The sequence below is a fragment of the Phoca vitulina genome, unplaced genomic scaffold, assembly GCF_004348235.1.
Source record: "Phoca vitulina isolate PV1807 unplaced genomic scaffold, GSC_HSeal_1.0 scaffold2, whole genome shotgun sequence".
NCBI lineage: Eukaryota > Metazoa > Chordata > Mammalia > Carnivora > Phocidae > Phoca > Phoca vitulina.
In genome coordinates this window covers 11,452,442-11,477,783 of record NW_022589705.1, presented here as the reverse complement: position 1 = coordinate 11,477,783, position 25,342 = coordinate 11,452,442, and the positions used below count along the sequence as shown (strand labels likewise).

Here is a 25,342-nt window from a genome sequence, read left to right as displayed (position 1 = left end):
TACTGTCTAGACAACATAGCATTTAAAAAGAAATCAGTTTATAAAGTAAACTTTTAGAAAGTTAAAAGTTTTATTTTATTAAAAAGAATAATCTTAGTTATTTCAAAAGCTAGCATATTTAAATTAGTATTTGGTTAAATGTATATTAACATCTAACCTTTTTTAAGTCTGTAGACTGTTTTTTACGTGATTTTGCAAGTAAATCTGAGAACAAATACAAAGCAGCGTATATATACTTCACTGACTGTAAGTAGCTTTGTAGAAGTATTGTTTCATTGTGAATTGTGTAAGACTGTTGAATCACAGACCTGTACCTCTGAAACAAATAATACATTATATGTTAAAAAAAAGAAGATAGTAGGAAGGGAAAAATGAAGGGGGGAAAATCGGAGGGGGAGACGAACCATGAGAGCCTATGGACTCTGAGAAACAAACTGAGGGTTCTAGAGGGGAGGGGGCTGGGCGGGATGGGTTAGCCTGGTGATGGGTATTAAAGAGGGCACGTTCTGCATGGAGCTCTGGGTGTTATATGCAAACAATGAATCATGGAATACTACATCAAAAACTAATGATGTAATGTATGGTGATTGATATAACATTATAAAACAAAATCCTATTAATTATAAAGTATTTCTTATAATACTATGTTTTTCTATTTATTGCTTATTCTAATTAGGTTAGAAAGAATCTAAAGATATAAGATCATATCTATCCCAATTCATATTAAGGTGATAGAAAATTAAATTCTGAACTAGTCATTTTTGCTGGTATACAGTGGTGGGGGGTTGGTGATGAGAACTGTCCCTCAAATTTTATGCTGATAACAGGAGGAATTTTTTTTAAATCAGAGTTTTAATTGGGGATTTGATTATATAATCAAAAATAAGACCCTTTGGGAGAGTACTGAAGAAATTGCCATCTGTTTGGCAAATATTAATGGAGAGCATCTGTCACATTTCTCTTACCATGCCATATGTTCAAATAGAAAGCAGCTAAACTAAAGAATCACAGAGAAGTCTAGAAACACATATAATTCTGCTTTATGTTATACCTTACATAATTATACTGCAAAATGAAAATGCCATTCATCTAAGTGCAGTCTTGGTCTGTGCTATTAGAGATTCATCATTTTAAGTAATATATTGTTTTTCCTGTAAATTATTATTTATCTCATGCCTGTAGTAGTTTGCATTTTAAAAATATCATGCCATAACTATTTATCTTTTAAATAACTATTATACAGAAATTCATGTTTATGGAATTGATAAAATTTAATGAATGTGAAGCCTCTTAAGGAATCTTGAGGCCAAAGAACATCATGTTAAAGGACACTAGGACCCAATGGTTGATGTTCCAACCTAGATTAAAGGTGGGGTTGGGGGAATAGGCTCTAAGGTCCAGAATTTATTAGTCTCAGGATTTCCTGACATTAGAGAAGTTCTTGTAATACATACAAGGAAATTTGTGTGGTATGGTTGCACTTAGTGCCAGATTTAGAAAAGTAGTATAAATTCCTAAGAAGTTCTGAAAGTCCTGTAAAAGTTTATTAAGTCATGGGTTTGGACCTGATTTTCCTTCCTGATAATTTTAGTTTGCTGTGTAAGCAGCTCTCTAAGGAAATAATCTTAGCTTATGGTGCCTATGAATTTGAAAAATGGAATTTCTATTACAGCCCTCTTGGCTAGAATACATCTGCTGTGTAAAGTGAAGAAGAATATTTACATATTATCTCATCCTCATAGTAAATTATTTTGTGAAAGTCACTAATTATATATAAAAAATAAATATTCTTGGATGTTGAAATGATTTATTCAGAAGAATAAAAACTTAGCTGGAGTTACATGCTTTGATTTCTTTTCTCTCTCTCAGTTTGCCCTGATAGTCTCTTTAACAAAATTAAAGCTTCTTGCTCCAAGTCAATAAGAAGATGTAAAGAAATAAATATTTCCTTCATTCCACTTGAATCTCAGGTACTTTCTTTTTTTATTTTTAATTTTAGTTCATAATGGATTTTATATACTGTGTATTTGGTGATTTTGAACAATCCACAAACATTTCTCATGATGAAGGAAAGAAGAGCATAAATTGGAATAGAATATTATGAAAGTGAAGCTTAAATTTCATGGCTGCCACTAAATCCTGTGTAGGTCAAGTTTTACAGCACTATGAGATTTTGAAAGCAAAAGATTTTGAGCAGTCTATGTTAGATGACTCAAAAGAAATCGTTTTAGCTTCTATGACCATTTGTGATTTTAAAGCAAATGTTCTTCAGTAAATGTTTTATATAACATTACAGAGATTATCTTAATTTATAAAATTTTTAATTTTTAAAATTCATTTTGACTTTAGAATAGTTATAAACCTTCAATTAATAATAATAATGGTGATAGGAAACACCTACATAGTATTCTCCATGTGCCAGACACTTTCCTAAATGTTTTCCATAAATATATTCATGTAAATCCTCATAATAGTTCTATGAATAGATAGTAATTCTATCTTCATTTTAAAGATGGGGAAATCAAAAAAGTTAAGTAACTTGCCCCAAGTCACACAGCTAGTGCATTGTTCAGCTTTGATGTGCTCTGTTCTCTGTGTTTGGATTCTAGCATTTCATAGAATTGTAATAGCTCACTGTTGTTTGGAACTATAAGGTCAATATTTTAAGAGACAGGAAGGTCCTAGAAAAGGGATTTTTCTTTTAAGCTGTTGCTGTTTTGGGCAAAGAAAAATTATAATCCAAATTGTAAAATTTTAAGATATCTGTTTAACATTAGACTGTTTCCAAAGGTTACCTTTAGACCTGTTCCTTTTAATGTGATACGTAAGGTTAATGTAAGGTAATATGGGCTTCCTAAGTGATGTGGGATATAAACAGTAGTGTGAGAAATATTACAAGCATATCCAGAGCATCTGCTGTACAGATGGTAAATATAATTTTAGTTTCAGAATTCATTAAAATTCAGCAGTTGCTGTATTTGAAGGAGAGATTTGTGTAGCTCTCTGACCAATTTGATTGTTGATGGAAATAACTTGTCTTTGTCTGTATAGAGAAATCTCATGAGAATCTTCTTACTGGTCTTTGCAAAATGTTGTGATTATTTAAAGTCCTGTATGCTTTGTTTTTCCCCTATAAAGTTTTTGCCTTTATTTCCTTGATAAATATCTTAAGAGGGTTTACTCAGTAAATTTAACTGTTATGGAGAAATTATAGTGAAAATATTTTGAACTCTTGTCCATTTGCGAGTGAAGATGTAAATGAAATACTACTAAGTGGTTTGAGCTATGAGCAAAGGCCTATATGAGCATTTATCAAGATCATGTGCAGTGGACATTGTCTGCTAGATGCAAAGTGGTTTGCTGTGCTGGGCATGATATATGCCCTACACTCACGTGAATGCTGTGAAAGGAATCCGAAGAATTACACATCTTCAAAATGATATCAACTAAGATTAGGTTTAAAGCTGCATATAATAGAAAAATTTGCTTTCAGTAGCTTAAGCAAGATGGAGGGGCGCCTGGGTGGCTCGATCGGTTAAGCGTGTGCCTTCGGCTCAGGTCATGATCCCAGGGTCCTCGATCGAGCCCCGCATTGGGCTCCCTGCTCGGCGGGAAGCCTGCTTCTTCCTCTCCCACTCTCCCTGCTTGTGTTCCCTCTCTGACTGTGTCTCTCTCTGTCAAATAAATAAAATCTTAAAAAAAAAAAAAAACAAGATGGAAATTTATTTCTTTCTAATATAAAAGAAGTCAGGAAATGGGTTATGTATGGCTGGGATGCTGGCTCTACAAAATTGTCAAGGGCCTACTCTAGGCATGACCCTCATGATCCAGGGTAACTGTAGAATCATTTCGTCCTCGTTTGAGGGAGCAGGATGAAAGAGAGAAAGAAGGAAGTATATAGATTTCATTTATATCTTGTTAGCTAAAATTAAGTCACATGGGTACACTTAAGTATATAAATGTAGTCTTTTATGTAGTCTTATGTGACTGCTTCCCCCAAAGAATTGGTATGGTTACTGAAAAGTAAGGGAAGAATGGTTTTGGGGGAGGCAGCTCACAGTCTACCACAAGAGAAGAGAGATTAATTCATACTAGGAGAATGAGAAAATATTTGATGAATGGATAGAATTTCATAAGGTAATAATGACAAGAAAAAGAAGAGGAAGGTGAGAATAGCCTGGATGCAAAGATACAGAAGCAGAAAAGTGCAGGAGAACAGCAGAAGTGTGGATTATAAGGGGTGAAGATAGGATAGATAAATCTGTCTCTGTAGGTAGGTTGGGACTGTGTTGTAGGAGGCTCCAGGTTCCACCAAGAATAATGGCAGAAAATGCACTGATGCAGAAGACCATGGAACTGGTCCTAATGTCTTTAAGGAAAGATAGAAGTCAGGAGATCATTGGGGAGAGATTGTCAAAATCAGATATGATAGTGCTCCAAAGAAAAGTTGGACGTTCAACACATTTAGAGGTTGCATAGAGAGGAAGGAGGTTCATTCACTCTTGAATTTGAGTCAAAGAAACCTCTCTCTTTCCCTCCCCAGGGTTTAAGATAGTTAGTGCTATCACATATACATTAAGGCAATTAGATGGAAAGCATTCAAGAATGTAGGGGAGTTTGATTACAGTGGACCTTAGGGAGTACAAAGAGTCTGGTGTAGTTAGTGGAGAGGGTACTAGATGGTGTCTAGGTAGAAATAGAGCTAAACCAGCTATAGATTAGCAAGAAAAGTAGATGGAAGTGGTACGGGTCGAGAGAGTCTTTATTTAAGGAGCTGATTATGGGTCATAAAGTTGAAGAAAGTATTCAGTGATAGTCTAAAGGAACATGTAATGGTGGTGATGAAAAGTGGAGAAGAGGAGGAGGAAGGAAAGAAATGTGAGTGTAGAATAAAAACCAGCTCCAAAATTCTCTTTGGTTCATTGGAGTATTAGATAGCTTAGATGAATTTAAACTGTGGTAACAACTCCCTAAATCTCAGTACATTACAACAGCCAAGTTTATTTCTCATTCATGTTATTATCCATTGTGGTTTGCCTGGGGCTTTGCTCTATATTCTCTTCATTCCAGGACTGAAGCTGAGGGAACAGCCCTTGTCTGGGACATAGCAGAGGGAAAAGAGAAATGGTGGAGCCACAAATGGCTCCCCCCACCCACATACGCACAATGGCTTTTAAAGCTTTTGTGGAGAGTCACTTCTACTCATATTCCAATGACCATAGCCAAGGCTGAGTGAGTGAGAAGCCCTTTAGGGAAGGGCAGTATTTTTTGTTTGTCGAGAGAAAGAGAGAGAGAGCGGGGGTGTTGGAGCAGCAGAGGGAGAGAGAGAGAATCTGAAGGAGGCTCCACACTCAGTGCAGAGATCTCACAACCTGAGATCATGACCTGAGCCAAATCGAGTTGGACTCTTAACCGATTGAGCTATCCAGGCACCCCAAGGCAGTATTTTTGAACAGATAATATTATCTACTGTGGTATGATAGTGTAGTATGAGAAGTGCTTTTTGGGAAGTTAATACAACAGCCAAGACTTTGAGCAACACAGACATAAGTGGATTAGCTATGGTTAAATTTCAGTCCACGTTCAGCCTGCTGCTGTTGGTTATGTGTTACGTTCAGAAAAATGAATGACTGTGCGGTGAAAGGAAACTCGCAAGGAAGCTTATTCATAATTCAATAGTTAACCTATAATATTTATTACATACCTACTTTTACACTCAATACATTATCCTAGGCTAAGCGGGATTGCTATCATTGTCCTAAAAAAACAAAAAAACCAATAAAAATTGGTTAGAGAGCTTCTTCCTTTGTACTCTTCAAATAACACAATAATAGTAAATCTCTAATCCAGTTCTTTGTACATAAGTAAATGCTTTTGTTAGTTGAATAAATGTATCTTTGAGGTTTCAGTGTATCTGTGGTTAGACCAATTACTATGTCTGGCCCAATACTGTGTTTTTGGAAAATATGTTTCTATTTTAAGGACATGAAGAATATAAGCTAAAGAATTGAAGAAACATCTCAACTATGGAAAATTTCTAGGTTATTCTCTAAAGGATTAAGATTTTTAATGTATGTCAAATATATAGACCAATTTTGGCTTTGTTGTATTTGTGCTAGGTATTAGATTTTTATTTTAGTTTGACTACCTCAGATTCCTTCATCTGTTGCACAGTGAAAAACAAACAGGACAATCTGTATATGAAAGAAGAATTGAAGGAGAGAGGTAGGCTAAGCAGGAAAGGAGAGTGAGAAAAGAAATAAGGATGAAATCAAGAGGACAGAGAGAAAATGAGAGTTGATAAGGTAAAGACACAGTGGTCTCAGGAAACAGCATGGTTCGTGCAAGTAATTTCTTTTGATGTCCAAATAATAGCTGCATTTTTCTTGATTGATTTTTTTTTTCATTAAGTCACCAAATTGACAGTGTGACCTTTTTTTTTCGGCCTAACTTAGGTTTATACTCTTGATGTACCAGATGCATTCTATTACTGTTACAGTCCAGACCCTAGTAATGCAAACGGAAAAGATGCCATTATGGAAGAAATGGCTGAGCAGATAGTTACAGTGTGCGCTACCCTGGATGAAAATCCTGGAGTAAGATACAAAAGGTAAGACACTCAATAGTGTCTGTAAATGTTATGCTTTCTATTTGATCTCCAGTGTAAGGGTAAGTAATGTCTCTGTGCTTGTGTTTATTGGTTTGCAGTTTATTTTCCATCTAAAATTATGCTGTATATATAGGAGATTTAAAGTTTAAGGTTGAAATTTCAGAGCAACTAATAGCCTCTGTTACTAAATTTCAGTGCTTAAATTTGGTATGATTTGCAAACACTTTCATGAGTTTAAGGAATGCTTAGGGGAAATGTCTTTATTGTCATATAGAGAATACAGTCTTACAATTAATGTTTTGTTAAATTTTCACCAAATTTGAATGGCCATATTATCTGAATAGTGGTTTTAGTGTCAAAGTATGTATGTATGTATATATTTATTTAAGATTTTATTTATTTATTTATTTATTTATTTATTTATTTATTTGTCGGAGAGGGAGAGCACAAGCAGGGGGAGTGTCAGGCAGAGGGAGAAGCAGGCTCCCCGCTGAGCAGAGAGCCCAATGCAGGACTCGATCCCAGGACCGTGGGATCATGACCTGAGCTGAAGGCAGACACCAAACCCGACTGAGCCACCCAGGTCTCCCTCTAATTCCAGTGGCTATTTTAAATAGATTATTGGGTTTTGTTTTTTTTTTTAAGAATAAAGTTTGACTTTAACACTATGTACCTTTATTTATTTGCTTTTTAAAAATAAGATTTACTGTAAAGTACATAAATTATGTGTATGGCTTGATAAATTATTCCAAAGTGGACATATCCTGCTAACCCCACCAAGGTCAAGAAATAGAACATAGATGGCATCCCAGAGGTTCTGCTCATGAGCCCCCTTGGTCACCAGCCCCCTCTCCTCCCCAAAGGTCACTGCTGACTTCTAACACATTGTAGTTTTGCTTGATGTTGAACTTGGTAAAAATGGAATATTTTTTGTAAAAGTGTGATATTTTTTGTTTCTGGCTTCTTTATTCAACATTATGTTCTGAGAGTCATCTGTGTTGTGTGTAACCAGGCAGGTTGGATTTTAATCTCTGCTAATTGCTAGCTGTGTGACCCTTCTGCCCTCAGTTTCCTTATCTATGAAATGGGAATGATAATAATACCCATCTTAAAAAGTTGTTAGAACTCTGTAAAGCATTCAGAATAGTGCATGGCACCAGTAAAATGATAGTAGTAAATATACTGTGGTACAACTAATAAGTATTTTTATTTTATTTTATTTTATTTTTTTAAAGATTTTATTTATTTATTTGAGAGAAAGAGAATGAGAGAGAGCACATGAGAGGGGGAAGGGTCAGAGGAGAAGCAGACTCCCTGCCAAGCAGGGAGCCCGATGCGGGACTCGATCCAGGGACTCCAGGATCATGACCTGAGCCGAAGGCAGTCGCTTAACCAACTGAGCCACCCAGGCGCCCCTATTTTTTATTTTTTATTCTGTTATGTTAGTCACCATACAGTACATCATTAGTTGTGTTTTTTTTTTTTTAAAGATTTTATTTATTCATTTGAGACACAGAGATACAGAGAGAGAGAGCATGAGCAGGGGGAGAGGCAGAGGGAGAGGGAGAAGCAGGCTCCCCGCTGAGCCAGGAGCCCGATGTGGGGCTTGATCCCAGGACCCTGGGATCATGACCTGAGCCGAAGGCAGACGCTTAACCATCTGAGCCACCCAGGCACCCCACATCATTAGTTTTTGTTGTAGTGTACAAATAATAAGTATTATCACTCATTTCTCTTTTAGAAGTTTCTTTAATTTGAACTTTGGCATTGATCAGGTTACTTGGCTGAACTGTTTAATTTCAAATTCATGTGATACTTTAAGTTGCATTACTGTTAACCACTTAAAAAATCTATTAATTACTTAGAAAAATATAGCAATTCTCCTTAATTCAGATGCTGCCTAATAAGCTCTACTCATACATACATCAGGTATTGAAAACTTTCTTTTTCTTATAGGTGATGTACTAATTACATTCTGAACTCAGGGGAACAGAGCTAAGTGGTTTGTCTTCTGCTAGAGTTCAGTTGCTGTTCAAGTTTCTGTTCTTCGTGTTGACTCTGTTCAGGATGAGTAAATATAACCAATTAATAATTTAAAAGCTCACCAGTGGACCTGTTTTGAGTTACTGCAATAGTTAACGAATAATCCAGGCTTTTAAAATCCTACTTGTAGGGGCACCTGGGTGGCTCAGTCATTAAGCGTCTGCCTTCGGCTCAGGTCATGATCCCGGGGTCCTGGGATCGAGCCCCGCGTCAGGCTCCCTGCCCGGTGGGAGGTCTGCTTCTCTCTCTCCCACTCCCCCTGCTTGTGTTCCCTCTCTTGCTGTGTCTCTCTCTGTCAAGTGAATAAATAAAATCTTTAAAAAAAAATAAAATAAAATAGAATCCTACTTGTACTTTCTCAAAGCATTCCTTTATATCTTATGTACTGTTAAAGTATAATTCAAACATAAAATTACTTCCTTTTGAAAATATTTTACAGCAAAATGTGTAATAAATTATTCTTTATAGTTGCTGCTTTATTTATTTTTAAGGTATTACACCTAAAGAGTCTTTTACTCTTTGAAGGCCTCACAATGAGACCCTCCATTTTTGAGGTTGGTGGGCTAATTGAGGAGCGTTTTCCAGCATTTTTCTTGTAGACCCAAAAGTTATACTAATGCCACTGGTCATGAAGATGTAATTTAGACTATGATTTTATCATTTTAGTAGAGAGGGATATATAAGATTTTATGCAAAAGATTATATTGGAAAACTGATTAGATGTTAGAGAACACGGGAAATCTCACACTGCTAGTGGGAAGGATAATTGGTCAACTAATTTGGAGAGTAATATGCTAATATCTAAAAAAGTAAAAAATGTACTTTATGACTCGGCAGTTATACTTTTAGAGTAGAGAAACATACATGGAGATTTATTTACAAAATATTTGTTTCAGTGTTTTTTGAAATAGTATAAAATTGAGAATGACTTAAATGTCTATCTATCCTTAAGGGAATGAATACATAGAATCCAGTATAATTATATGATGGAATACTATATAGAAATAAAATGAATAAATTTGATATATATGTGTCAACATAGATAGGTCTCAAGCATATATATAACATATACTACTATTAAACATATATAAAATAGTAAAAATATATAACAGCATTGATAGGAAGAATACACACCAAATTCATGATAGTGGTTGCAATTGGGGGTTGGGGAGAGGTAGAAGAGAAGCCTAGGAAGGGAAGGAAATAAAGAGAACTGCAATTTTATTTATATTATTTTCTTTACATTAAGAAAATCTGAAGCACATATAAGATTTACATTTGTAAAATCCAGACAAATTGGTATAGAACTTCTCTGTGTTTATAAACTCTTTTAAATTAATAAATTGTTACATGGTTTAATTTTAGAATTCAGCTTTATGGTATTGTAACATGTTTTGAAAGAAAGATAATTGTTTGAACATTTTTTTCACTTTCAGTAAACCTCTAGATAATGCCAGTAAGCTTGCCCAGCTTGTTGAAAAAAAACTTGAAAACTACTACAAGATTGATGAAAAGAGCCTGATAAAGGTAATGTATAAAAGGCAAATAGTGATTATGCACAAAGTCTGTCTTATCTCTTCACAAACCAAAAAAACTATTGTTCATTGTCCAGTACTAATTTGGGAATCATTAACGTAGATGGTAGCTGAAAGCTTAATAGTGAGGTTTTGTGGGGAAGATATGGTTTTGTTTGTTTTTGTTTTTGTTTTTGTTTTTGTTTTTTTTGATATGGGTTTTGAAGTAAGCACTGTGTCCAAATCCTGGCTCTGCCATTTAATTCATAGATATGTCAGTTTGGGCAAATTATGTAGCTTCTCTGTGCCTAAATTTTTTTATCTGTAAAATGAGGATAATAAGAATACCTATTTTATAAAGTAGAGGGTTAAAGGAGTTACTACTTTTAAAGTTCTTATAATGATGCTTACTACTGAGTAAACAATAAATATAGGTATTTTTGTTATTACTAGCTCTGACTTTGCACAAATTATCTACTTTGAGTTGTATTTTCGTCTGTAAAATGGATGAGATAAACATAGCTTGCTTGGTTGGTATGAAGATTAGGTGAATTAACATGTCTGGCACATACAGGAGTTTAATAAATGGCAGCTGTTATTTATCTTAAGAAGATAGTATAAAGTAATCAGAGACTAAGAGTGGGACCTGGAGAATACCAGCATTTAGGCTTGGGTTGGAGAATGAAGAGTCTGAGGAGACTGAAGGAGGTGGGGCCAGGAGTCTAGAGAGCCATATGAAATGAATGGAAGAAATTGTTGCTAATTTAGAACTAAGAGGAGAAGGGCAAGGAAATGACTGATACAGTGTTATTTAGTAAGTGGAATGAAAAGAATAATACATAGTAGAATATAATGGGAGTATAGGCAGGGGCTTAATCTTTTTCTAACTGGAATCTTGGAAGGCACCCCAGAGGAAGAGGCTCTTTAACTTAAAGAATAAGTACAACATTATAAAAGAGGGACTTTGTTGCTTAGATAACCAGATTCTTTGGCAGAGGCATAATGAAAAAGGGAAATTCACAAACAACTGCACTGGAGTGGGCGGGTGTAAGCTTAGATGTAATGTTAGTTTAGAACTCTAAAAGTTACTAGTGGTCTGGTGAAAGCTGTTCTGGTTGTAGTTAGGAAAACAGTGGCTCAGTGTGGCTCAGTGTGTAGCATAGTAATAGTCAATAAATGTATGTTGAATGAGGGAAGAGATATATGATCAGTATGTTAGTAAATATCCTTTTGTCCTTCATAATTTCAGTGGGGAAAAAAAAGGCAAAATCCACGAAAAACAAACTTGTCCTTTCCATTTTTCTGCCTGGGAAATTATACATCCTTCAAATACTTGATACTTTTCTTTCACTTAAGGACATGATGAAGTGTCACCTCCTTTCTGAAGCATTTCCTGACTCTTCAGGTCAAATGACTTCCTTCCACATACTGTCATAACCCCAACCCATGATATAACACTTATATTGTACTATCTTTTTCTTATTTGTCTTTTTGAGGACTTATAACTTAGATGTATTGAAAGCTTACTAAGTGCTAGGTACTAAATGTATTATGGTGTTATTACATTAAATTTTACAATAATCTTCTACAGCAGAGGTTGTGGTTATATTTTGTTTTACAAATGAGAATACTGAGATACTAACAAGTTAAAACAGTTTGTCCAAAGTCTTAACAGCAAGATAATGGTCAAGACTGGACTCATACCTGGATCTATGTTATTCCAGAGGCTGTGCTTTTAACCACTGTACCATACTGGCTCAAATGAGTTTAAACGAGTAAATGGTTAATTAAACATTTTTTTAAAGGTCTATCTTAATTTACCTATGTCTCATATATGTAAATAAATAGGAAATGTTTGTTTAATGAGTTGTAGTTATTTATTTTTCTTGCAAGATTTTATTTAAATTCAAGTTAACATATAGTGTAGTATTAGTTTCAGGGGCAGAATTTAGTGATTCATTACTTGCGTGGAGTTGTGGTTATTTCTTACTGCTTTAAATAATAATCCAAAGAATTTATTACTTTCTAAAATGAAGTATGAAAGATACTGATAGTAACAATACTTTTCCCAGCACTATTATTCACTGTTTAATGATTAGTGCTGTTTGTGAATTAATAACAAGGCTTTCATTTTGATTTGCCATCTTAGTTGGCATCAATATAATCTTTTTAAATAGCATAACAGTTAAGAGCACAGGTATGGAGTGAAACTGACCTGGGTTGGAATCTCCATCCTGCCACTTACTAGCTATGTGATTTGGGCAAGTTACTGAATTTTAAGCTTTAATGCCCTCATCAAATGGAGATAATAATACCTGCCTCACAGGGTTGCTGTAACTTGTTTTTTGCTTAGCACATGTGCTTAGAGCTTTAGTAGTAACTACTGTTCATAATTTATATCAGTTTTAGGGTTTATGGAGCTGAATTCCTAAGAAAATGAATTTTAGCGCAAGGCAAATGTTACTTTTTTTAAAATGAATTTTCACAATATTGTTTTATTGAATATAGCCCCTTAATCTAATTATGAAAGCTTTCGTTTTTGTAGTCTTGTTTTTTTTCCCTTACTGTGCTACTCTGATTTTTCTATTTTAATAGAACTTCACGTTCTTAAGAATGAGACAGAACTTAGGAAAAGTCTGCTTTTGTTTTCTGAGATATTAACAAGGTGTTCATACAAAGAAATTGACGTTTCTGAAGATAATTTTATCTTGTTATTCCAGGGTAAAACTCATTCCCAGCTCATAATAATTGATCGTGGCTTTGATCCTGTGTCCACTGTCCTGCATGAACTGACCTTTCAGGCAATGGCATATGATCTACTGCCAATTGAGAATGATACATACAAGCAAGTATAACTTGAAGGGCATATAAGGGGCATATACAAGCAGGATATATAGGATATGAGCATTTAATGACTCGTGTAGGCACCAGAAATCGAAAGCCCCTGTAATTTGATATTCAGAAACTTTATCATCCTCTTACCCTATAATCAGAACGTATTAAAAATATCTTGACCTTGTAAGTTAATGGGTAATTTGACTGCTTTGAAGCTTCTTTTGGTATGGTTGCTTCCTTAACTATGTCTATAACAAAGCTACATTTAAACAGGTGGAATTTGGACTTTTTGCTTATGTTAAGAGTAAGTACCAGGCCCACGACTATATTTATTGAAGTGGAAACCATATTCAAACTTGTTAGGCTGTTAGGCTATAATTATTCTGAATCACACACGCAAAAGTATCTGTGTGTGTGTCTTGTCAATATAATGTATTTAAGAAGATTAGAAGACTAGAAAACTGAATAGGATAACTATTGAGAATAGGCATAATGTTACTAATTTCGTATCTCTTGACTTAACTCTGATATAAGCATATTTACTTTAAAAGTAATGCCAAATAGAGAGCTAAATCAAAAGTGAAATGACTTTTCTATCAAGGAACCATTTTACTGTATTATAGTGAATCATTATGAGTGTGTATAGGTGTACATACATCTATATATTTACATGTCGATATCATAATCTCTAAGTCCAAATTGGCATTTTTCATCTATGATTTACTGTTTAAAAATAGTGGTAAAAAGGAAAATTAGTCAGTTTTCTGAAATTTTATGTTTAAATTAATTTAGTAATTTTAATAGATGAAAAGATCTTTTTTCTACTGTATGTATTGTATTTATGTATTTTCTCTTGTATGTTTATTTGCATTCTGGTCAAATCCTGGCTTCTGAATTTTTCTCTGTGTAGTTTATATTAATGTCTGGTGACAGAGAAATCAGTATTGCTATTTTTTCTAATACAAAAGTAGTTTCAAGCAGTTTTTTCAGAATTTTCAGAAGAGATACTATTTACCTCTCTTGTCCTTTAGGTCTCTAAACCTGCATTGCTCAAGAGATTTAGAAAAGAATTAAACTAAAAAAAAAAAAGAAAGAAAGAAAGAAAAAGAAAAAAAGAATTAAACTGATGGACGCTAAATCCTTTGGTTCCAGACCGTAGACATACGTGTCAGACATTTCTAACCTACTATTTAAAGTATTTATCTCTCGGGGCGCCTGGGTGGCTCAGTCGGTTAAAACGTCCCAACTGTTGATTTCAGCTCAGGTCAGATCAGGCCCCATGTTGGGGTCCGCTCTGGGTGTGGAGCCTGCTTTAAGATTCTCTCCCTCTTTTTGCCCCTCCCTCTCCAAAATAAATAAATAAATAAATAAAATATTAATCTCCCTTCAAGCCCCTCATTGCAATGGCTCTGTGCTGGGCATGGAACCTACTTAAAAAAAAAAAATTATCTCCCTAGGTTTGCTGGCAAGGAAAGTAAGGTTTAATTTTTTTAAGAGTAAGGGAGAGACTTATTAAAAAAAAAAAAAAGCCAGCAATACTCCCTATTATGAATCAGCAAAGTCCAGAGATAAGACTTAGGATGGAAGCTTGAACTCCCTATGGTTTGTGCTCCATTACAATTGTTAATTGGAAACATTACAAAGCAGGAAATTCTGAGTATCCATATTCTATTTTTTATCTTGGTGATCTCTTTAAATGTACTCTTAAAATGGAGTTGTCATCATCTTTTAGTATTGTTAGGCTTGCTGCCTTAATCTTTGTGTATAAATCAAAGGTTAAAGATGTTATGTAAGTACAAAGTGGCATTTTTAAATGGCAAATGGGCTGCTTCTGTCCTTAGTGTGTTCTGGTTAAGCACAATCATTCTACATTTGGCTATCTGCACTTAAGACTGCATAGGTAAATGGTTTTATAGGTGGGGCCTGTAATTTTGGGAGTTAGGAAAGTGATTGTACTCATACAGTAGAAATCTACATTTATTGTCTGTAATCTAGAGTTGGGAAAGTTCAAAGCTGTCCTTCCTAATCTTGGCTCAGGAAATTGAGAGTTGCAGGGGTGATTGAATCTCCCTAGCTCCACAGATGGAAGGAGGCTATCTGCATAAAAAGAGAAGGGAGAAATTACATTTGGGGAGGCAGTCAGGAAGCCCATTTTGAGTAATTTCATGAACCTTTGAATTGCTTCTTACGTCAGTAGTACTCATGAAAGCAATCACAATTTTTTATGACATTTGTTTTCTCATTTCCTTTCCCATTCTTCAAAGGACATGTGGTTATAGGATTAGGGAAGAATATAGAAACAGGTGATACATGTTTATGAATTTATTTACTTGGATACATGTTTATGAAAATGTTAACTCTGAAACACCTTCAGTATTTAATAGACTACATTGGAGGTGACATTTCTGTTCTTCACTTAATGAGTGTTTGATAGTTGTGCTGATGGTTATGAACACATCAAAAAAGTATTTTAAGCAATTAGAAGACGTTGTTAATATAAATTTAGTCTTGTTCTTAGAGTTGATTGTAGAATGTTGAATTTTTGTTCCATAAAATAACATTTTGCTGAGCTAAACCCTAACATTTGAAAGCTGTCTTGGTAGACATAGCACTTTGATTTTTAATGTAAGGATAGCAAGCAATATGCCTTAATCAAAGTAGGTATTCATTATCATCCTAAAATACTGGGTTGAATGTACGTATTGTTTAATTTCTTGAGTTGTGTCTTAAAATTATTGATTGTAAAAATGTTTCTTCTACTTTTGGTGGGGGATAATCCAAAAGATTTATATTTCTGTCTACTTGTAGATACAAAACAGATGGGAAAGAAAAGGAGGCAATCCTTGAAGAAGATGATGACCTCTGGGTCAGAATTCGACATCGGCATATTGCAGTTGTATTAGAGTATGTGAACCCATTTTAATTTTTATTCCATATTTTTTAGGCACTAAGTACATGAAAGTAAATTTTATAATCTTAGAATATTTCTGTAAAGAGTAACACCTCAGAAACCTAAAGAATTTTCTTAAATTTGACAGGGAAATTCCCAAACTAATGAAGGAAATTTCATCAACGAAGAAAGCAACAGAAGGAAAGGTAAGACTTTTATTTAACACTCAAAATAATGATGGTGAATTTTAAAATGTGTTAAAATTTTTATTTTATCTTTTTAATATTCCATTTTGGGAAATTTCTAACATACACAAAAGTAGAGAAAATGAACTCCCATGTACCCATTATCTAGTCCTAACAATTTTGTCTCTCTTGCTTCATTGAGTTTATTTTTAAAAAGCCATTTAGCCAATGTCATCAGTGCATTTTTGCTAGATTTTTTTTATTTCAAGGTGTAATTTACCTAAGTGCACAAATCTTAAGTGAGTACTGAGTAACTATTTTATATATATATTTGGAACTACCACCTAAATCAAGATAGAGAACATTTCCATCATTCCAAAATATTACACAATAATATCATCTGTGAATAAAGAAAATTTAGCCTGATCCTTTCTAATCTTTATACATTTTAAAATAGTTTTCTTAGTAGTTAATATTTCCTAGCTCTATAATGTAGAATAGAATTGATGATAGAGAATATCCTTGTCACATTCCCCCAGGAGAAACATGTTTGATATTATACCATTGAGTGTTGTGTTAGACTTAGGTTATTTTAGATACATCCTTTTTTTTCTTTTTCTTTTTTTTCTGAGAGAGAGAGAGAGCACAAGGGTGGGCGGGGCAGGCAGAGGGCAAGGGAGAGAGAATCCCAAGTAGGCTCCACACCCAGAGTGGAGCCCAGTGTAGGGCTCCATCACATGACCCTGAGATCATGATGTGAACCGAAATCAAGAGTTGGGTGCTCAACTGACTGAGCCACCCAGGCGCCCCTTGATACATCCTTTATCTGGATTACCCCTTCTATTCTTAATTTGCAAAACAGGTTGTGGTTTTGGTTTTTGTAATCAGAATGGGTGTTGGATTTCATCACATGCATCTATTGAAATTATTTTTTTTCTCCTTTTTTCTGTTAATATGATAACAAACCAACCATACATTCCTGGAATAAGTTGCACTGGTCTTGATGCATTATCCTTTTCCTATATCACTGAATCTCTTTGCTAATATTATGATTAGGATATTTGATTCCAGGTTTATGAGAAATAAGTCCCTGTAATATTCCTTTTTTTTTTTTGAGACTTTATTTATTTATTTAGAGAGAGGCATGTGCAAGTGGGGGAGGGGCAGAAGGAGAGGAAGAATCTCAAGCAGACTCTGCACTGAGCTCGAGGAGCCCAACTCGGGGCTTGATCTCACAACCTTGAGATCATGACCTGAGCTAAAATAGAGTCGGGTGCTCAACCAACTGAGCCACCCAGGCACCCAAAAATGTATCATTATTATAGTCTACCTTAAAGTAGACTATAATTTTCCATGTCCTGAATAATTCAACCTTATAACAGTTTAGCTGCATTTACCCCCTTCATCTTTTGTGCTGTTGTTGTTATATATTTTACTCAACATGTGTTTATAAACTTAAGATGTTATTTTGGGGGGCGCCTGGGTGGCTCAGTTGCTGAATACTTTTTTTTCAGGTTGTTGGCAATTATGAATAAAGCCACTATAAAACATTCAGGTTTTGTGTAAACAGATGTTTTCATTCACTTGGGTAAATAATTAAGAGTGGGATTGCTGGAGGGCACTTGGGTGGCTCAGTCTGTTAAGCGTCTGCCTTCAGCTCAGGCCATAATCACGGGACCCTGGGATCAAGCCCCGCGTTGGGCTCCCTGCTCAGCGAGGAGCCTCCTTCTCTCTCTACCTCTTCCCTTCGCTTGTGCGCTCTCTCTCTGTCTCTCAAATAAATTGATAAAATCTTTGAAAAAAATAAAATGGGATTGCTGGGTTATATAGTAAAATGTATGTTTAACTTTATAAGAAAATTCCATACTGTTGTGGCTATACCATTTTACAGTCCCGCCAGCAATGTAGCAGAATCACTGTATTTTTAATTTCTTTCTCTTTTTTTTTTGTATTTTTAATTTCTAATACTGCATTTCTAAGACATTGAAGTTTTAAAATAAATTCTAATTTTCTGTTGAAATACTGTATCTTTTCATCCATGTATTCCATCTTTTCCTGTTTTCTTTAACACAAATGTGTTATCTTTTAATTTCTTGTCTGTTAACTTCCAACATCTAGATTGTCTTGGGTCAACCTCTTTTTTTTTTTTAATTCCAGTATAGTTAACATACAGTGTTATATTAGTTTCAGGTATAAAATATAGTGACTCGACAGTTCCATACATTACTCAGTGTTCGTCATGATAAGTACATTCTTAATCCCCATCACCTATTTCACCCATCCCCCTACCCACCTACCCTTTTGTAACCATCAGTTTGTTCCCTGTAGTTAAGAGTCTGCTTTTTGGTTTGTCTCTTTTATTCTCTGTTCATTTGTTTTGTTTCTTAGATTCCACATGAGTGAAATCCATATGGTATTTGTCTTTCTCTGACTGACTTATTTCACTAGCATTAGACTCTCTAGATCCATCCATGTTGTTGCAAATGGCAAGATGTCATTCTTTTTTATGTCTGAATAATATTCCGTTGTGTATATATACCACATCCTCTTTGTCTTGGGTCTGCGTTTATTGACTATTTTATAACTTTGGTATTGACCACTTTTTTCTGTCTTACATGACCAGTAATATTTTAGTGTATGTTAGACATCGCAGATAACATATTGCAGAGGCACTAGATGATGTTCTCTCTGCAAAGAGTATTGATTTCTGTTCTGGCAGGCATTTAATTTGCTGATAAATAACCTTAATTCTGTTGAGACTTCATGCCAGGTGTTGTTATGGTGAGTGTATTTTCCTTTTGCACTTAGTCCAAAGACAGTCCTAGTACTGAATGTCTGGGATGTTCACTTGGCACTCTCTTCTTTGGATCAAAGAATACCAGTATTTTCTTAGCACTAAGACCCCTCTGAAATCTCTGTCTAGCATTTAGCCACCCAGCAGTTGTTCCATGCTAGGCCTTTAAGAGTTTTGCCCTTTACACACGCAGCCAGGGATCCAAAGGCAATACCTCTTTGAGTTTTATCTTTGAATTATGTTGCGACTGACTGGCTCTTTCTCTCTAGCACCTTGCCCCCCCAGACCCTACCTCACCAGCCCCAAACTCTGATCTCTTTTTCCTCTGCCCAGAGAGACTAGTGCTTTTTACTTGAATTCTACTTCCTTTCACTGTGTTTTGGAAAGTGTCCCAGGGAAAAACCAGGGTGAGTGCAAGGATCACCTGTGCTTTCTTTTGCTCAAGTATCTTAGCTGTGAGCTCTTTTTCTTATCCATTGCCTGAGAACTGTTGTCTTACTTATTTTGTCCAGTTCTGTTTTTGTTTATGGGGGGAGAATAATTTTGATATCGGCTACTTTATTGTGACTGAAACTGAAAGTCTCTTGGATTTATTTTTTTTTAATTTGCCAAATATTTAGAAAATTAGCAATAAAACTGCAGGATTTGAAAAATTGTTATATAGAGGGACGCCTGGGTGACACAGTCAGTTAAGCGTCCGATTCTTGGTTTTAGCTCAGGTCGTGATCTCAGGGTCGTGAGATTGAGCCCTACTTCGGGCTCCACACTCAGCGTGGAATCTGCTTAAGACTCTCCCTCTGCCCCACACTCTGGGCATGCACTCACATGCGCTCTCTCTCTCAAATAAATAAAATAAATCTTTAAAAAAATAAGAAACTACAAAAATTGTTATATAGAATACCTGAATTATAAGTTTGCTTTAAAAATGTTTGACTTTTTTTTCTAGACATCGCTTAGTGCTCTTGCCCAATTGATGAAAAAGATGCCTCATTTCCGTAAACAGATTACTAAGGTAAGCAGTATTGTATATGAGATACTTTATCATTTTTAGTTTATTAGTCCTTCCAGTTCTATAGTCAGTTTTAGTAGTAGGTGTCATGGAATACTTGGTGTTAGTTATCCTCTAAAATTTTACTCTAGGTCTGAGAAATATTCCAAAAATCTAAGCTTCTCAATAGTGTTCTCTGTATGTAATCCAGATTCATCCAAATCCAGCGTTAGCTTTTTATATCTTTGTCTTCAATAGCCAGAGAATTTTGTATTTATCAACTTAATAAGAAAATTCAACATTATATTAACCAGCAGTTGTTATTCTACTTGGTTCTTTAATAGTTATATCTTAGTAGTTAAGGGCAGTTAAGCGTGTTGGCAGGTAAACTGTTCTTTTTGCTGTATCAGTCTTTCCTATGAGTCATTATCTAAATAGTCTTAACTCATTTTTTATCGTACAGCACCCTAATCAAGAACCAATAATAGGGGCGCCTGGGTGGCTCAGTCGTTAAGCATCTGCCTTCAGCTCAGGTCATGATCCCGGGGTCCTGGGATCGAGCCCCACATCAGGCTCCCTGCTCTGCAGGAAGCCTGCTTCTCCCTCCCCCACTCCCCCTGCTTGTGTTCCCTCCCTCGCTGTGTCTCTCTGTCAAATATAAATAAAATCTTTAAAAAAAAAAAAAAAAAAGAACCAATAATATAAATCCAAAAACTTTTTTCTGCTGGACTTTCAGGACTTAGCTTTTTATTTTTCTAACCTTCTTTTTCAGTACTCTTAAACATATATTCAGCCCTTCTGTTTTTTGCTGTCTGTTGATTATTCCCTGTGGACCATGTTAATTCTCACTTTTTCCTTTTTCTTGAGCTACTTTCCTTGCTTTACATGGTACCTCCTTTCCACCTCAGCTCATAATTTCCTTCAGGCCTGTCTCACAAGTTTAATACTATCAGTTGCACAAAAAGAAATTAAAATGATTTAAGCGATTGATTTCTTTTGTTTTTCAGCAAGTTGTCCATCTTAACTTAGCAGAAGATTGCATGAGTAAATTCAAGCCTAATATAGAAAAGCTCTGCAAAAGTGAACAGGTATGTGCAGAGTAAGAAGTACTATATCATCATAAATTTTCGGATTGAACTTTGTAAGGTGCACTAAATCGCAGAATCTCTCTTAGAAGGGGGCTCAACTAGGCAGTATTTAAATATATAACTCCCAGAGCACCTGGGTGGCTCAGTCAGTTAAGCATCCGACTTTTGATCTCAGCTCAGGTCTTGATCTCTGCAGGGTCGAGTTCAAGCCCCATGTTGGGCTCCACACTGAGCATGGAGCTTACTTAAGAAATAAAAATAAATACATCACTTTCCACCAACATTATCAGGTAGCTATAAGTATCATAGTAAGCCGTCCCTCCTAATCTGTGACTGTACATATTTGGTTAAATGTGATAATTTTTGTGTTCGGAACATTATTTCAGAGTAGCTCTATCGTCAGGCCTTTCTGAGTAGGTGCAACATTTAATGCAGCATCCTGCAGCATACTGCATTGGCACATTTAACTTGTTTTAGAGCCCCCCCCCCCCCCCCGTAATGTCATAAATGTTTAGACCAGTGCTAAGAGAAACAGAATGCAAGCCCTATGTAGTTTTATTTATTGATTTATTTTGAGACAGAGAGCAAGAGAGTTTGAGCAGGGGAAGGGCAGAGGGAGAGGGAGAGAGAATCTTAAGCTATAGGGTCTCAATCCCATGACCTTGAGACCATGACCTGAGCCAAAATCAAGAGTCTGAAGCTTAACCAACTGAGCCACCTAGGCACTCCAAGCCATATGTAATTTTAAATATTACAGTATAGCTGACTCTTGAACGAGGATCCGGGGTACTGACCCCCCACGGTAAAATATCCATGTCTAACTTTTGACTCCCCCAAAACTTGACTCCCCCACACTAATGACCTTCTGTTGACCAGAAGCCTTACTGATAACATAAACAGTTGATTAACACACATTTTGTATGTTATATGTATTATACTATATTCTTATAGTAATGTAAGCTAGAGAAAATGAAATGTTTCTAAAAAAAATCATAAGGAAGAGAAAATACATTTAAAGTACTGTGCTGTATTTATTGAAAAAAATCCATGTATAAGTGGATCCACACACTTCAAACCTGTGCTACTCAAGGGTCAATTGTAGTCACATAAAAAGGTAAAAAGAAACAGAGGTGGTTAATTTTAATAATACATTTGACTTAACCTAATGCTTTCGAAACCTTAGCATTTCAACATGTAATCAATATAAAAATTGTTAGTGAAATAATTTACATTCCTTTTTTTTTTTTTTTAAAGATTTTATTTATTTATTTGACAGAGAGAGAGATAGCGAGAGCAGGAACACAAGCAGGGGGAGTGGGAGAGGGAGAAGCAGGTTTCCTGCCGAGCAGGGAGCCCGATGTGGGCCTCGATCCCAGGACCCTGGGATCATGACCTGAGCTGAAGGCAGACGCTTAACGACTGAGCCACCCAGGCGCCCTAATTTACATTCCTTTTTACACACCAAGTCTTCAAGAAATCTGGTGTTTTCACTTATAAGCACATCTTAATTCAGGCTAGCCACATTTCAAGTGCTCATTAGCCACATGTAGCTCAGGGCTACCATATTAGCATAGGTTTAGATTAATGATTTTCTCTCTGAATTATTTTTTGACTTTTTATATTTTGTACAATCAGTAGTTTACAAGTGATGCCTACATTTGAAGTATCATCAGTGTTACATTAAAATTTGGCAAGATTTAAGGTATTTTTTTAAAGATTTTATTTTTAAGTAATCTCTACACCCAACGTGGGGCTTGAACTTATGACCCTGAGATCAAGAGTCACATGCTGTACTGACTGAGCCAGCCAGACGCCCCTGGATTTAAGATACTTTTAACTGAAAAGTGAATTTGGATTATAGGCCACTGACTATATTTAATTGTCATTAAGGACCTGGCACTTGGAACTGATGCAGAAGGACAGAAGGTGAAAGATTCTATGCGAGTACTTCTTCCAGTTCTACTCAACAAAAATCATGATAATTATGATAAAATAAGAGCGATTCTACTTTACATCTTCAGTATTAATGGTAATAGAGACTTTATTTTCATCAATATATTAAAATACTCAGCTCTAAAATCACTTTATAATAAGTAATTTACTATTGATCATAAGAGAGTCTTAGAAAATTCAAAGGTAGTAGCTGACATTGGGTAAGAATGTAAGGAATGTGAGGAAAAACAGGACATTGGGAGAAGACCCGAAGGGTATATAATTAAACATTTGCTTTTTCTTTAATAAGCTTTACTCATGGGTACAACCTGAAACCTAGACATGATTGTGGTAGCAATTGTGTGACTGTGCACTCGTATTTTTATCTAAGGAACTACAGAAGAAAATTTGGACAGGTTGATCCAGAATGTAAAGATAGAAAATGAGAGCGACATGATCCGTAACTGGAGTTACCTTGGTGTTCCCATTGTCCCCCCAGTAAGAAATCTTACATTCAGTATATATTCGTATCTGTACGTATGTGGTTGTTTGCATTAAATATGTTTTCTTATATGGGAATCCACATAGTCTTCTTAATTTCACTGTATAGATTTGGTAAGTAAAAAATTTTTAATTTTGTTTTCTTTTCCATAAATGAGTAATTTGGACAAATACATTTTTCTAGTGAATTTATATCTTACGTCTTCTGTTGTAATTTGCTCTTTATGCTTTTCTCTATGATTCCCTTTATAGCAAATTTTGAAAGAACTCTGTTTAGAATCTCTCTCTTTCCCATCAAGTTTTATAGCACTTTTGAGTAAATATATTTTCTAATAAATATATTTTCTAATACTGTTATACATTTTATCATTCGAGCACAAAATATGGTGAATTTATGTGACACCATCTATTCAGATTTTTTGAATAAGCATTTCCACTCTTAGTTTTTTGTTTTTTGGTTTTTTTTTTTTAAGATTTTATTTATTTATTTGAGATAGAGAGGAAGCATGAGTGAGGGGACAGGGGAAGAGGGAGAAGCAGACTCCCCACTGAGCAGGGAGCCCAACATGGGGCTTGATCCTAGGACCCTGAGATCATGACCTGAGCCGAAAGTAGACACTTAACTGACTGAGCCACCCAGGTGCCCCCTCCACTCTTAGTTTTAAGTCAAATACAACATAGTATTTGCTGTAATTTAAATATTTTTCAAAGAAAATGTAATAAGAGAATATTACTAAATAAAATTACAGGTTTTAAATTTTTTTCCTCTATTTGTATTAGTCTCAACAAAGCAAACCATTAAGAAAGGATAGGTCTACAGAAGAAACTTTTCAACTCTCTCGATGGACACCTTTTGTCAAAGATATTTTGGAGGTAAAGTTCATTAAATTTTACTTAAACCCTAAGTGCCTTTCTGTAGAGTATTCTTTACTTTCTGTATGTTTATCTGTCATTCTGAGCATATCTATTGGTCAGGAATGTATGCAGTACTGGGAGGGTTCACAAAAGAAGGCTGTATCCGGGGTCAAGGGCGGAAAGGAAATTTGAAGATTCTTTCCGTGTAGATCTCAAATAAACTTACACACTGACTGCCTCAAAATAAATAAAAGTAAGCATACATAACTGCCTTATGGGAAAAAAAAACTTGTTTTAAATAACTATATGTAGCAGAAGTATAATTTATTTGAATGAAAGTTCAACAAAATAACATTTGCATATGACCACTGTTAGAAAGTGTTAGACTCCAGTATTCTTGGAAAAGTATTTGTGTTATTAAATTGTAAATTGTAAACTATAGTTTGCTATTCTGTCCAACAGATGGTTTATGCCTTTAGTACTGTTTGCTTTTAGAAATTAATATTCAATTATGGGAAATTAGAAAATGAACTAGTAAAAATTGTATTAGGAGCAATAAAATCATGACATTGGTTTTTCAATTATAATAATATAGTTTCATTTATTCCAGTTTTCCTTTGACTTAAACCCGTTTCTGCTTTGCTTTGGGAGCTAAATGTGTGCAATTTATGACTATGATTTTCCTGTTTTGCTTGGCTAATTTTATGTCATTCACACATTCTTAATCATAGATGAAAAGTTTAAAGAATCTAGACTTTGTTTTCTATAACATAAGATTTTTTTCCCTACCCATAACAAGGATGTAGCTAAGTAGTCTTTCTTGGATAGTACTTTTAAAATAAGAATTGACTTCCTGAACCCTGTAACAAGGATTTGCATATTAATTTTAAAAAAAGAAAATCCAGTTTTGGCCCAGTGGCATTCCACGGCCTTCAGGATTTCTCCTGAAACTTGACTTCTTTGCTTCTTACAGTTTTAATGAAATATTCTTGGACTACTACTACTAAGTACCTTGTGCTCATTCCTTATGCCCACTTATTAATAATACCTTTTATACTGCTGTGCTGTAAAGCAGTGGTCTCCAAACTGTTTTAATCATGCATACTT

The 25,342-nt window shown here is 35.1% G+C and overlaps 1 protein-coding gene across 2 annotated transcripts in view; it reads left to right on the top strand.

Annotated features, from left to right (window-relative positions):
- STXBP3 (syntaxin binding protein 3) overlaps positions 1–25,342 on the top strand; it is a 51,474-nt gene that overhangs the window by 20,343 nt on the left and 5,789 nt on the right. Inside the window, exons 5-16 of one of the 2 annotated variants that reach the window (XM_032422188.1) lie at positions 168–246; positions 1,870–1,970; positions 6,456–6,610; positions 10,090–10,180; positions 12,888–13,012; positions 15,811–15,906; positions 16,041–16,098; positions 19,818–19,883; positions 20,867–20,947; positions 22,838–22,976; positions 23,271–23,377; positions 24,161–24,253. In XM_032422188.1, the coding sequence (XP_032278079.1) occupies positions 168–246; positions 1,870–1,970; positions 6,456–6,610; positions 10,090–10,180; positions 12,888–13,012; positions 15,811–15,906; positions 16,041–16,098; positions 19,818–19,883; positions 20,867–20,947; positions 22,838–22,976; positions 23,271–23,377; positions 24,161–24,253 (1,191 nt within the window). The remainder of the gene's footprint in view (positions 1–167; positions 247–1,869; positions 1,971–6,455; positions 6,611–10,089; positions 10,181–12,887; positions 13,013–15,810; positions 15,907–16,040; positions 16,099–19,817; positions 19,884–20,866; positions 20,948–22,837; positions 22,977–23,270; positions 23,378–24,160; positions 24,254–25,342) is intronic. The other variant, XM_032422197.1, reaches the window with a different exon arrangement.